Here is a 13,392-nt window from a genome sequence, read left to right as displayed (position 1 = left end):
AGTATTGATGTATTCCATGTGTAATATATGTAATATGTAATGTAAAGCGCTTTGAGCACTTGTAAAAGCGCAAACAATAGATGCAATGAATCATTATTATAATAATAAACCTTGAAAGAGCAATTTATCCTCTGGAAAATGCTTAAAGCACTTTTGCAACGTAATGTATCCTTTTGGGCGTTAGTGTGGACCTACCAGGATTCATGGTGATAAAGATACCACATGACCAGACCAGGCCTATGTGATGTCCTTCAAAATGGAACTTGGTTTGTCCGGCTGAGAGGGCAGACAGGATGAAGAGGATCTGCTGAGCCACTACCGACAACACCTCAATGTTGATTCTGTTGAACTCATCAAAGCACCCCCATGCTCCTGTCTATTTAGTGTTGACACAATAAAATACATTCAAATCACACATTGATCCAAAAACACATGTAGTTTCAAATCCATTGTTCCTACCTGTGCCAGTCCAGAGAACATGCGTCCCATGGATTTGTAGTCCAGTCCTTCAGAGCAGTTGACTACAATGACATACATGCCGAGAGCTTTGCCCAAGTCCTTCACTGTCTCTGTCTTCCCGGTCCCCGCAGGACCTTTAGGAGAGCCCCCCCGGTGCAGATGGAGGGCTGTGGTCAGGGTCATGTAACACCTGCACACAGAAAAAAACAGACGTTGGCTCTACAGATAATTATAGTACAAATACATATTTAGATACAAGCAAATATGATCAGATATTTTCATTTCAAGCAATAACTAAAAAATGTAATAAGCATATATCAAAACATTGAAAAAAAGACCTTGATGTAGCCTTTATTGCAATTATGAATCTACTGTTAAGACAATTCACATTCAAATGTGCATTGTCCTTTAATCTGTAAATGCACTAATAAAGGTATGATATATATATATAATCAAGTGATTACACTACAGTAACAATCCTAATCACTTAATATTTAAGTACACACATAAAACTGAAGTTTGACTGATTGATGTGCTGTTGCATTTGTTGCTTGGTGCACTAATTGACTGACTGAATGATTGATGGCTACCTGTCAGTAAGTGGAGTGATGACGAGGCGTCCGGAGTTGCCCAGGTACTCGTAGCCGTACTTGAAACGTGTGTTAGTCTGTCGGATTATGCAGTCTTCGGATTCCTATTGGGAAGATAGATAACATTTTAAAATGCAAGTTTAGTGGATGTTTTTTTTTATTTCCAACTTAGCTGATCTAAGCAAAGATGATCTTTTGCTGCTATTAGACAGCCAGGACATAAAGTGGTAGAGAGCGGGAAATGCTGAAAATAGTGAGTAAAGTGTGAGGGGATATGTTTGGGTAAAAGTGTTTTAAAGTATACCTTTAACTGCCATAAAAGAGGTTGCATCAATGCATAAAACAATACTTTTCTAAACCCAAACCCACCATTAAAGTATTGCTTTCCGCTTTGAAATGTGTAAATCATGGATAAAAGTTTTTGCATGTCTTTTTCTCCACACTGTTTCCTGCTCTTGCACTTCTTGGAGCATACCTTGTCCCAGTAGAGTCGCAGCTGAGAGAGCCACTCAAAGGCATTAACGTCATTGCAGCCTGCCTTGGCCAGTTTATCTATGACATCCCGAGCATGAACCTCCACTGTGACCAGCGCTACGATCTTCAGACGGAGGACTTTGGACAGGTTGCCACGGATGAGCTCTGAATAGCAGTGAAGCATTGAGACCTGAAAACAGTTATAGCAAAGGCTCAGAAGTTTACTGGGATCCTTTTCTCTTCTTTTAATGATTATATTGGCTATCGAAAGAACTCAAAAGGATGGTTTAAACATATTGAAAATAAATCTCTAACCGGATCAAAACACATTTTACATCCTACGGTAGTACAGAACTTTCATCTTGTTGGATGGAAAGACCATCACAGTCAGTTCACTCTAAATGATTCTAGTTTAGTTAAGCAACAAATAGCAAACCTGTTTCTTCTTCATGGATTTAAGGGACGATTTGTCACCCCTCTCCTTGCAGGTGAAGAGCGCTTTAGTGACATCGATGGTCCACTGGATCTGACTGGCTGTGATCAGCATCTACAATTATAGGAAGAATGCACGCTTCATTACTTTTGAATGTAAAGCTTTGTTCCTGTTGATATAAATAGAGAAATGTTAAATGGAGTTTAGAAGGAACTTGGATTAGTAAATCACAGCTATTCAATATATCAAGAGCATGTCACTGAATTAGTGTCAGTCTGTCAGGATGTGTGAATTTGCAAAACCACAATGGGCAGTTATAGAGAGAAAAGACAAATAAAAATGTACCTGTCCCGGCCAATCTTTGACCCATTTGTCTCTCTGTCCTGACATCTTCTTCAGAGACACAAGGCAGCCGCTCAGATAATCCTTTAGTGTATCACGCATGCTTAACTCAACATCACACAGCCAAACCTGCATAACCACAACACAACATGGTGCTGACATCTCTCACAACTCTCTGTATTGTACACATTAGCACCGATGCTATCATGACTACACATCTATCAACAGAACACTCATATCAACACGATCATGACATTGATCATCACCGCTGTACCTCCACAGGTTTGTCCAGATATACTGTTGCAAAGAAGCTGATAAACTCCCCATCAGCAGAAGACATCCCGACCGCCAGTGGTTTATTTATCTATAAAAGAAACACACACACACAGAATGGCTTAATGGAGATTCTGTTAAATAATAATATAATAATGTTTTTTTCTAAGATTAAAAATAACTAAGAAATACCAGGCACATAGCACCGGAACAGCGTTTTTTTTGTCTGAGGGCAATGCAACATGATATAACAAACCATCGTGCATTTACTAATCTTATCCTAAACATATGTGTAAAATAAGTATTTTCATATTTCCTCCTAATGCAAAGGGAATACTAAGGGTACAGTAAGAACACATTGACAATAACCAAGCATTTTAAATATGCTTGACAATTAAATAATTTCCATAAAAATAATAATTTAGCTTACATAAAAGCCTTCTTAGATTTTGTACCAAAGTGAATATGTTAATAAACACAGGCAGTGTAAATCTAACTGCGACTTAATGGCCTTAAGTTAATATTTCTTAGAATAAGTATGTATGTGTATTTTGTCATTATTTTTGTGATCCCTGCCTTGTCAATCTTCAGGCTCTTGATGTTGTCGAAACACTTCTTCATGTGGGGCTGCATGGCTTCTGGGTTCTGTGACTGCCCCAGGATCTCCAGTAAATCATCGTTGGACAAGAAGTAAAATCGGGGGAAGATCTGCCTCTTGGTCTCCAGGTACATGTCCAGGGCCTTCTGGATCTCCTCCAGCTTCATACTCATCTCTGACAGCTTCTCCGGCAAGCCTGGAAGCCAGAGAGGGGAAGCTAGTTGAAGACTAAGTTCTAAATATAATTGTATTTATCCGTCAGATGGTGTGAATCCATGTCCATGTTGTCGTACCGGCGTGATGTGTTCCCTGCAAGGCGTTGTTATCCTTGTGGAGTCGGCCCATGATGGTCTCCCAACTAGAACTAACCTCTTCGAACTCTTCGCACTCACAAGGCAGCTGCTCCCTGATGTCCTTACCTTGGAAAATGTTCTGGAGGGAAGAGAGACAGAGATCGAGTGCTCAAACACCCCAATAAGACCAGATGATAAATGTGTGCTTTGACAGATGATGGGAATACCCCTGGAAATGAATGAATCATTTAACACAGTAGAGTATGTGAGTGCTTCCCAAACCTCCAGATAAATCCACTGACGCTGCACCGTGAGGATCATCTCGATGACTTCCAGCACCTGTGACAGCCGCCGCTCCCAGCTGTCCACCTCCCGCTCGAAGGCTTTGACAAAGCGAGAAGCTTTCATTGTTGACAGAATGACCATGTTGTCATCCAAGGCCTGGAAAACCTCCTCTGTGCTCCTGGGAGAGACCAAGAGGGACAATTATGGTTGCTGAAGATTGCTTGAAATGGATCCCAATGGTGAAAGAGCAGAAATTAAGTTTATTATGTACAAGGTACAGTTAAGGTTGATGTAATGCAGTTTCTCAGTTACTTGATTGTCACTAGTTTTTTTTAATAATAATACTGTGCTCAAAAGGAATACTCCAGCATTAGTCATATTTCATTAGGTTTGGTTCAGACCTTTGGTAAATAAAAAAGTAATCTATACAGTACACGTTTAGTAGGTTTCATTTTCAGTACCTTTCACATATCCTTAATTTTCTCTTTTTGCATTACAACCTCACAGTTCCATGTTTTTTACTGTGGGCAAGTGGCAGACAGTAGTCTTCCCCCCCTCCTTCAAATCAGTGGCAATTTATTTGGTTGCTAATAAAACTGTGTCTGAGATCTGACTAGATTCATTTGTATATGCAACAGATGGCCTCTGCTGTACTGCTTCCACCAGCCAGGCTGTCATTCTTCCTTCTCTTCTCTAACGACAAACCAACTCCCATTTTATTCTGACTCCTCCAACATGGCTGTTCAAATATGTATCAATCTGGCATCAATGTCACATATGCTCTCCACTATACAGCCATGCTACAGAGGCATTACTGTAAACGCTAGATTGATACATCACCAGATGGCAGTTGTACTGAGCTGTGGGATCTAATGATGCATGTAAATAAGACATCATGAAGACACAAATCTATCCCCATTATATAAATGGAGTGCATCAGCCGGGGTTACAGCAACAGCTGCTTTAACCGTTCAAGGCTTGCTTTCTCACATCAGCCGGAAGTGGCCTTTGTCTTTGTAAGGTGTGATGTCCAAGAGTGTGTCCGTCCAGGTCTTGATAATGTCCTCCAGGCTCTTAATTATCAAACACAAAGAGTAATGTTAGCATACAGAGGTCCTTTCCAATCTTTTCATTTTTCAACATAAATCTAAAAATGTTTCTCAATTGTCTTTTTATACAATCATTCTTTGTAGTCTTGAACTTTGGAAGTATTCGTACAGACTAGAATACATAAGCTAAAGCTACACATCTGCCCACTGAGCATCAGTGTAGACTCGAGGAAGTGACTGGACCTGTTCTATGGAGAGTTCCTTGCTGGAGGCTCCAGAGATCTCACAGATCTTCTCAGTATACCTGTCCAGGCCCAGAGATATGATCTTATCCAGGGTGAATTCAGTGCTGGTTTGGTCAAAGGAGCACTGCAGCTCGTCGCAGATCTGCTTCCAATGCCTGAAAGAAAGGTGGCATTGAGAGCAGGGTTTGTCCTGAATGTGAGCTTAAAGTAAAAAGTAAAGAAAGCTACCACCTCCCAGGTAAGACACTTCACAAACAAAACAATAGTTCCGAACTATACTTTAATGACAAGGAAACACATGTAGATTATTTAAGTCAATACCTGTCTCTCATGGCTGGGTTCCTCAGATCAGCAATGAGAGGGATGATCCTCTTAAACTGGTCTATCTTATTCTTGGTGAAATCCACAATGTCCCACTCCTTATCCTGCAGGCAGACAAAGATCAGGTCGTCTCTACTGTGTAATATTTATGTTAGAACTGCTGCATTTTGCCGATATTGTCATCAAATGCAGTGTGTCCTTGAGGGCATATCATGTTTGAGCTGTCATTGTAAAAGGAGTCTGTTCATTGTAAACACAAGGCATTATTCAGTTTCCTCTGGAGTGAAACAATGTCAAGCTTTTAGATTTTTTTGATTAAATGTATTGTTTGGCATCAGTGCATTAAGGTACTTCTCTTAACTGACACAGATAATATATCATAGCTAAACCGTGAGTGTAGTAGCTCATCTGCACTCAGCTGTTAACAAACTATTTTTGACAAGACTGACCTTTAGTTCTCTCTGGAGTTTGTGGAGTATTTTGAACATGTCCTGTGCTGTGCTCTCCATGTTCTCCGTCCGCAGGGTGGCAAACTGACCGACCTTCCAGATGTTCCAGTTGGCGTTCCACTCCTTTGTGATCGCCCAGACCTGCTGCAGGTGTTCTATGTCCTGTACAAACATCCATTTAAACACACAAATGGTCAATATATAATCATGTACATAATTCTAATACTAATATTCTAATATTGGGAGGGATGAAACCCTCTTTAATGGTCACACATGCAGAGCACACAGTACAGTACACACAGTACACACATCCTAGTACCAGGAGTCTAGTACTAGGAGCAGTGGGCAGCTATTGTACAGCGGCCCTGCATTACGCATTTGCAAAATTCCTTTAATGGCAACATCCAAGGTCTGAATTTATAAACCCGTCTAAGTCGTGTCCTGAAAAAGAGCATATACTGTACTATCAATTACCGTCTAAACAATGCTAACTCACTTATGCTAAGCCAGTTTATCTCAACCACACAATTCCCACAGAACTGTATAAGCTTGTTTATAAGTATATAAGGGCTATGAGGTAAGTGCTTTGTCGGACCTTTTCGAGCGCCCGGATCTTCTTGGAGGGGGGCTGTTCTATTTTAAAGAAGTTCAGCCCTTGAATGAGGGTGATCTCTTCCTGTTTCAGAGCCTCCAGTTGGCTGTGATGCTCGGCTACTTGGTTTAAGGCAAACTCCGTGCTGAGGGAACTGTCAAATGGACCTGGATATGAACAATTCAAATGAAATGAGATCAATAACCCATGAAAAAGCATACAAAAACAGAAAAACATACAGATTTAAATGTCCACACACTATTATACAATGCCTACTGAATACTACCTTTTAGCTATATCATATATGTGTGTTAAAAGAGGGAGTAAGAGTGTGTGTGTGTGTGTGTGTGTGTGTGTGTGTGTGTGTGTGTGTGTGTGTGTGTGTGTGTGTGTGTGTGTGTGTGTGTGTGTGTGTGTGTGTGTGTGTGTGTGTGTGTGTGTGACCTGTGCTGTTGAACTCCTCCATAGTGCTCTGGGTCTTCTTCTTGAGCTCCTCAGAGGAGAGGAGGAGGGTGTTCTTAAACTTCTCCTTGTCCTTCTGCAGCAGGATGTCACTGTCAATCAACACCTGCTGGAACCACACCCAGTCCTCGTTCAGCACCTCATGCAACTCGTGCACCTGTGGGTCACCAACACATGTAGTGTTCGTTTGTATGACAATCTGCAGTACTATCAGAGAAGAGTTTTTACAATGTCTGTATTTTGCTGAAACCCTTAAGTGTCTGTGTACACAAATCCAACAGATTTCATTGTTTTACTTCAGGGGAGGTTAACGCTATACACTTTTCTTAGTCCTTTCTCTCTGTATCAGGCAATGTGCTTACAGCCTGTTCCACTGGGACCTCGTATTTGTCCAGGATAGCAAACTGTTCGTGGATGAGAGGAATCTGAGCCTCTGTCTTGGCCAGGTTGCCCTGAAGAGTCTCCAACAGCTTCAGGTTCCCACTGAGCTCTGCCAGTGTCTGAGGAGGTTTCTTCAGCCTAAACACACATAGAAATAATCACAACAAATATTCATACCACTTTAAGCACAGTATATTTTCCAAATGTTTACAGGATCAACATTTCCCCCTTGGCTTTCCAATCTCGTCTTCTATTTATCCTCAAAAATGAAAAAAAAAATGTTTTCTTCAATTCTATATTATTTATTTTCATACATATTTTTAGTTCTGTTTCATTTTTGTTTCATTTCTTACCTATTCTATTTACTTTTCTTGTTTCATTTTAAATTTTTCCTACTAGGTTTAAGTTTTGCACCAATACAATACATAGAGTCTTTGTATGTGAAAAACGACTACTCGATTCTGATCTTCCCTTAATGACTGAAAACATCACTTAAGGTCAAATCAATAAATAGTTTTGCCAAGGACTTGTTAGATCTCTCTCCCTCTTCACCTGTCATCCCTACTCTCTGTAATAAACACATACAAATGAGTCCAATATAAACTCCTCTCCATTGACTCCCCACCTGTTGGCATTGTCCTGCATGGAGCCATGAAGTTCTTTGAGGCGGGTGCTCGCCATGTGGCTGAGCAGCTGAGTGAACTTGGTTTGCCACTGGCTGCAGAGCTGCGCCAAGGAGGACTTGAGTGGGGAACAGTCCAGCATGACAAACCGGATGGTCAACACCGTCTCTTCCTGCTGAACACTGTTGGCCTTCTCTGTGTACCTGTGGGTAAAACAAGACAACAACTCACAATGTAGTCCAATGCTTGGAGTATCAAAAGATGCATAGAAATGAACAATCAAAGAAGGATGTTCCTGCCTGTGTATATCAGCATCAAAAGTAGTGACTGGTGGGTTTAGTCTCTTGTAGCGTTGTATAAAGGAATCCTGGTTGTTCTCCCAGATATCCCTGTATCTGTCCCACGTCTTTAGATAGATCTGCAGGTTGCTGGCATTGGCTGTCATCCCTGTGGCAACTGCAGCCTGAATCTTCTTTATCTCCTCGTCTTGCTCTAAAGGATTGAAGATGGCAAGGGTGACAACGGAGACGGGAGAAGAAACACTTTCGGGTCTACATTATTCTCAGCATACAGTAAAAACATATCAGATATTCACAGTGGTACTCTTTTTGGAAATGTAAAAAACGTTGCTCTAACCTATGTTGATGTGTATGGGATTCCCCTCTGGCTGTTTGCCGGAGAGAACTTCAGACAGTCGTTTAAATTCTGAGATGGTGTTGATGAGCTGAGGCATAATGTTCACAATCTGAGCGAGCTTTGCGAGCGTAGGGGAGATCTCGACCTGTCAAAACACACGCAGGTCAGCATAAAGAGAACTACCGCAACATACATTTTGATATTTTCCATAGCACTTAAACAGATAAATAGGGGTTTGATGGTACCTTCGGTGTACTTGTGGGAGTTGCCTGGCGCATTGCTACCATGACTTTGAACAAGGGATTAGGCGAGGTCTTGTTGTCTCCATTGATGGCCCTGGAGAGCTTCTTCATGGAGTTCTTGATGTTGCTCCTCAGAGCTTCTTCTACCATGTGATCCACCTTCTCTGTATAGATCGCCCAGTGCTCCTCGACCTTAAACACCATGGTACAAACATACACACATGACATGGGACTGCACATTTGTATGTTTGCTGTACATGATATCACATAAAACATGGAAGTCTCGCTGTCGATACGAACAGAAAGAGATTTAACTTAATGATAAAGAGGCAGAATGCAGTGTTTGCTCTCTTGCTTGTTGTCATTGAGTTTTCATGCAAACATTTTTTACATTTTTCAAAACATTGTGTTGATTTAAACGTCACCTTCAGAAAAAGAGCTGAGCTACTACTTAACAGTTTCATGTTGGCTTATGCCTACACCTAGCATAGACACATAATTTTCTCACATAGAGGAAGCACAACATAATAATCTTATACATGTTACAGTATTCCAACTATTTCCTAACAGTGCAGGAAGAATAACGCCAGTAGTGAAGGAGAAAGAGCACATACCTCAGGCCCATCATTGGAGAAGGTGCTGTGGATGTGAGACATAATTTCAGCAATATCCTGGTGTGCTGAGCGCAGTGTTTGGAGTTGGATCTGCTGGTGTTTCTTCTGGTCATCCTCAAACTCCAGGTTCCTTAGAATTGCAGGAGGAACACCCAAGATTCAACCAACACAGAAAAACAATGTGCATCACTTGAGCGGTAATATGCAACCCATGTGCATCACTTCAGACAATTGTAAAAGTGGTGACAATTTATGAATGATTTGTCAGTAATATAGTATGGCCTGTTTCAAGATAATTAGCTCGATATTGGAACTAAAGTAAAGGGGATTTCAAAGAATGACGGCATAGACAACATCCACATGACAACGCTGAGTTTAAGGATGAATGAATATGATGAATAAAATGAAGGGGTGTCATGTTTAAAATCAACTCATAAAAACAACTTTACCCAATGTTTACAGTACTTAATGAATTTACAGTTTAAATACATACACACAATATAAATTGTAGGAACCATTTCGTAGGAAGTGACTAAAAACATGATGAACAATATCTGTGCCTTTCCCTATTTTGTGTTTTACTCTGTTAGGCATCCTATGCAATGAGGAAGTGAGTGTTACCTGAACACAGTCTTTCCATCCAGTCTAACCAGCAATGTTTCGCTGATTTGGCAACAAAGGTTGGAGATGGATAGGTTGGATAGTTTGTATCCATCAACCAACAACTGAACCTATAGTGTGATTAAGGTAAGAGAAGAAGAGAGGAGTTTATCAGTGACTAAACACCACTATCCAAGAATAGGAGGATCTGTTGAGGATACTTTGAGTTACTTTTATCCTGTTGACACCACTTTACAGGTGGCTATATCAGTTATGCGTAAACTTTGTGTTCCTACCTTGTTCACGTGCTGGAGACCTTCCCGGATGAAGATATTAGAAGCCCCTTTAGAAAACCACTCGAGCTTGGTCAGCCCCGGCTGAACTTTCTTATCAAGGAAACGAATCCGCTCGCGAAACAGACCTATCTCATCAGGAGACAGCATCCCAATGACCCTGATACACACACACACACACACACACACAATTTAAAAAATAAATAAATTAGGGCTATCAAGTTAATGCATAACTAATTATTTTTAACGTGCGATTAACGCATGTGTATTTGTCCTTGGCCCACCCCGTAGTTTCAGAGCCCAAAGGCTTGACGACGTTGTTGTTGTTGTTGTTGTTAGTTGGATAGTGGGAGATTGCAGCGAGAGATATGGATACAAAACAGTTTTAAACAGCAAGCCAAGCACACAGCTGATGCTGACAGCCTCCTGCCGCTCGCTTGCGGCAGACCACGCTTGAAAGTTTGCCGGGGAGACGCCGGGGAGACGCCTGGACACGGCGTCTACGAGCAGCAAGCTTTCGACAGCGATAGCTAAATGGGTGGCGGTGGCTACAGCTTGCAGGACAATTAACATTGTGGAGGACGAGGGACTGTGTGAGATCATTCGGATCGCATCCAACGTGTCGACTGCACATCACAGCGCATTATTTTGACCCACAGTGGGAACTTCAGTCTCATGCTTTGACTGTTATGAAGACAGAGGAGCGGCATTTCACCGACAACTGTAAACAGGCTTGTCTGTTTGAGCAACTGGCTCAGTGCAGAGAAGTAGACAGGGTTGGGAGAGAGTGTAAGAGAGAGAGAGAGGCTCCAGGTTGTTGTATTGAAAATATTCAGGAGAATATTTGTCATTGTTCCAATGATAATAAACAAACATTTGCATAAAGCATGTTTGTCCACTCATATGTTGATAAGAGTATTAAAAACTTGAACAATATTCCTCTAAGGTACATTTAGAACAGATAGAAAATGTGCGATTAACTATGGACATCATGCGATTAAATATTTGAATCAAATGACAGCCCTACTATATATATATTTGATAGACTAAACTATATCAGGTGTATGGTAGTCACAGTCCCTTCCAAGAATAATTTCTGATGTTTACAATATGAAGATACATCAGGCCCCTGATATCATACATCAATTGTTCAGTTAATTCATGTTTTCGTCCTCTTCTGTGTGTGTTTGTGTGTTTGTCAGACCTGTTGTAGTCCCTGGTCAGCAGCAGTGCTCTCTCCCTCAGGCCTCGGAGTTCGTCCCTGTCCTGGTAAATGTCAGACACACACTGGGGGATCTCAAACTTCAGTCGATCCCAGTAGTGGATCTCAGAGAACAGAAGTAACAGGTTGCTGGACAAGAAAACACAGAAAAAAACAAAATGAATTAAGAGGTCATGTATGTCAACATTTAGCCTTAAAATGAATATATATTGTGTACGAGCATGTCATAGAGTGTATTAGCATCAGTACTTAAGACACTGAATGTATATTTAAAAATGAATGACTGGTGTTGTGTGTAAGTGATGCTTGTTTCACACACTTGTCAAAGTTGACCTCCAGCTTGGCAGTCTTGTCCTTGCAGCGCAGCAGGAGTGGCTGCTCCAGTCTCTTGAGGTACTGTGTATCCAGGTTCTGGCTCCACGTGCTGAAGTTCTTCCTCATCCTCTCGTCAAAAACCTGAACCATCTGGGCATTGGTTAAAACGACATGCTTGCGGCTGTTTGACTCAGGCATGAAGTGGGCCTTCTGAAGCACCTGGAGGGGAACGAAAGAGGACAAATGAGAAGAAAAATCAAGGAGGAAGCTCCAGAAGGAGAGATTAATACCGTCTGCTAAGTGAGCACATGGTTAAAATTCAACCTAAGCAGAGTCAGAGTTCTAACTAAACATCTTTACTTTGCATCCTGCTTATGGTGGTGGAAAATAACGGTTGAGTACGAGTAGAAAAGGGAATAGATTAGCGTATAGTCTAATGAACTCACCTCCATGGGTATCTCCAAGCGTTGCTTGAGGGCCCTCACCCAGTGGGCTTCGCCTGCCATCCGGGCCATGTGGTCAGGATAAGACCTCGTCCTCTGATTCAGCTCCTTGTTGGCCATTTTGAGCTCTTTGCGAAAGATGCTGTACACTTGCTCCATCTTCTCTTCTGTTGTCCGCTTAATGGCCTGGGTAGATAGGATGGAAGTGAATGAGTACACAAATTGTACAGAGTAAGAAACCGACAATAACTCTGTATAGTTGTCTTTAAAGGTTTCATTAATATAAGGTGATAAAAAGTGTTAATGTATTGATATGTGTTTGGTGGTTTAAAAGTGAATTGAGTGAATGTACGTGTGTGTTTGTGAGATACACACCTCTCGAGTAGACATTGGCCTAAAAATATCAAGAAGCCGAACTCCTTCCTCCACTGTGGTCACCGTCTTGAACACTGATTTGATCAGGTTCTGCTTTAACATTTCCAGATCCTTCACCAACGCACGAAACCTGTGTGTACAAGCACACACACGCAGGAACATATCAGCTGGTTATCAAAATTATGCACATTTTTGTTTGTGTTAAGAGATTTTAATAAGATTTGCAGCCTATACTTTCATAAAATTAAAGGAGACCTATCATGCTATATTTAAATGATATAGTGTATGACCATACCTATATAAGGTATATTTATACATTTTATTTTTCAAAATACCAAACAGATCATTTTTTAGCTATGCCTCGTTTCGCTCATTTTCCCTCTATTCCAAGCCTGTCTTTGAAAATTCTGAGCAGCATCTGACCACGCCCCCCTGCAGGGGGGGGCATGAGCCGGCGAGAGTCACGTTACCATGTTTGCTGTGATTACGAGTGTGGAATAAACATGTCATCTCAGAGCAATGCATGTGTTCAAGCATATTATCAATTTGATCCAGAAACTGACCCTGAAGCAGCGGAGGTTTTGGTGGAGGTGCAAACATCTCGGTTGCAGGACGTTTCTGAATGGTTAGTTGACAAGCTGTTGTCCCTATTTATTTTACTCTGTTTGTTACGATGCTTGCTACTTATTCCGTTCATATTTTGGCTAATTAGCAAGAATGCAATGTGTACAGTTTGTAACTTAGAGTTTGACCCAGCAATAAGTCTCTGAAAGGCGGGGAAAA

At 41.2% G+C, this 13,392-nt stretch overlaps 1 protein-coding gene across 1 annotated transcript in view; it reads right to left on the bottom strand.

Moving 5' to 3' along the window:
- Positions 1-13,392, bottom strand: part of dnah2 (dynein, axonemal, heavy chain 2) — a 46,193-nt gene that overhangs the window by 27,560 nt on the left and 5,241 nt on the right. The window contains exons 11-38 of the mRNA XM_079668532.1: positions 12,610-12,739; positions 12,238-12,420; positions 11,796-12,010; positions 11,459-11,605; positions 10,258-10,414; positions 9,983-10,092; positions 9,362-9,491; positions 8,751-8,939; positions 8,506-8,650; positions 8,169-8,361; positions 7,872-8,072; positions 7,228-7,384; positions 6,848-7,022; positions 6,407-6,570; positions 5,812-5,973; positions 5,363-5,466; positions 5,040-5,196; positions 4,738-4,820; positions 3,745-3,925; positions 3,463-3,601; positions 3,148-3,365; positions 2,573-2,662; positions 2,302-2,427; positions 1,960-2,070; positions 1,525-1,713; positions 1,050-1,153; positions 460-649; positions 196-376 (exon numbers count right to left, since the gene is read on the bottom strand). Coding sequence (XP_079524658.1) covers positions 196-376; positions 460-649; positions 1,050-1,153; positions 1,525-1,713; positions 1,960-2,070; positions 2,302-2,427; positions 2,573-2,662; positions 3,148-3,365; positions 3,463-3,601; positions 3,745-3,925; positions 4,738-4,820; positions 5,040-5,196; positions 5,363-5,466; positions 5,812-5,973; positions 6,407-6,570; positions 6,848-7,022; positions 7,228-7,384; positions 7,872-8,072; positions 8,169-8,361; positions 8,506-8,650; positions 8,751-8,939; positions 9,362-9,491; positions 9,983-10,092; positions 10,258-10,414; positions 11,459-11,605; positions 11,796-12,010; positions 12,238-12,420; positions 12,610-12,739 — 4,331 coding nt within the window. The remainder of the gene's footprint in view (positions 1-195; positions 377-459; positions 650-1,049; positions 1,154-1,524; positions 1,714-1,959; positions 2,071-2,301; positions 2,428-2,572; positions 2,663-3,147; positions 3,366-3,462; positions 3,602-3,744; positions 3,926-4,737; positions 4,821-5,039; positions 5,197-5,362; positions 5,467-5,811; positions 5,974-6,406; positions 6,571-6,847; positions 7,023-7,227; positions 7,385-7,871; positions 8,073-8,168; positions 8,362-8,505; positions 8,651-8,750; positions 8,940-9,361; positions 9,492-9,982; positions 10,093-10,257; positions 10,415-11,458; positions 11,606-11,795; positions 12,011-12,237; positions 12,421-12,609; positions 12,740-13,392) is intronic.

This window comes from Notothenia rossii, assembly GCF_949606895.1.
Source record: "Notothenia rossii genome assembly, chromosome: 3".
NCBI lineage: Eukaryota > Metazoa > Chordata > Actinopteri > Perciformes > Nototheniidae > Notothenia > Notothenia rossii.
This window is presented reverse-complemented; position numbering and strand designations above follow the sequence as displayed.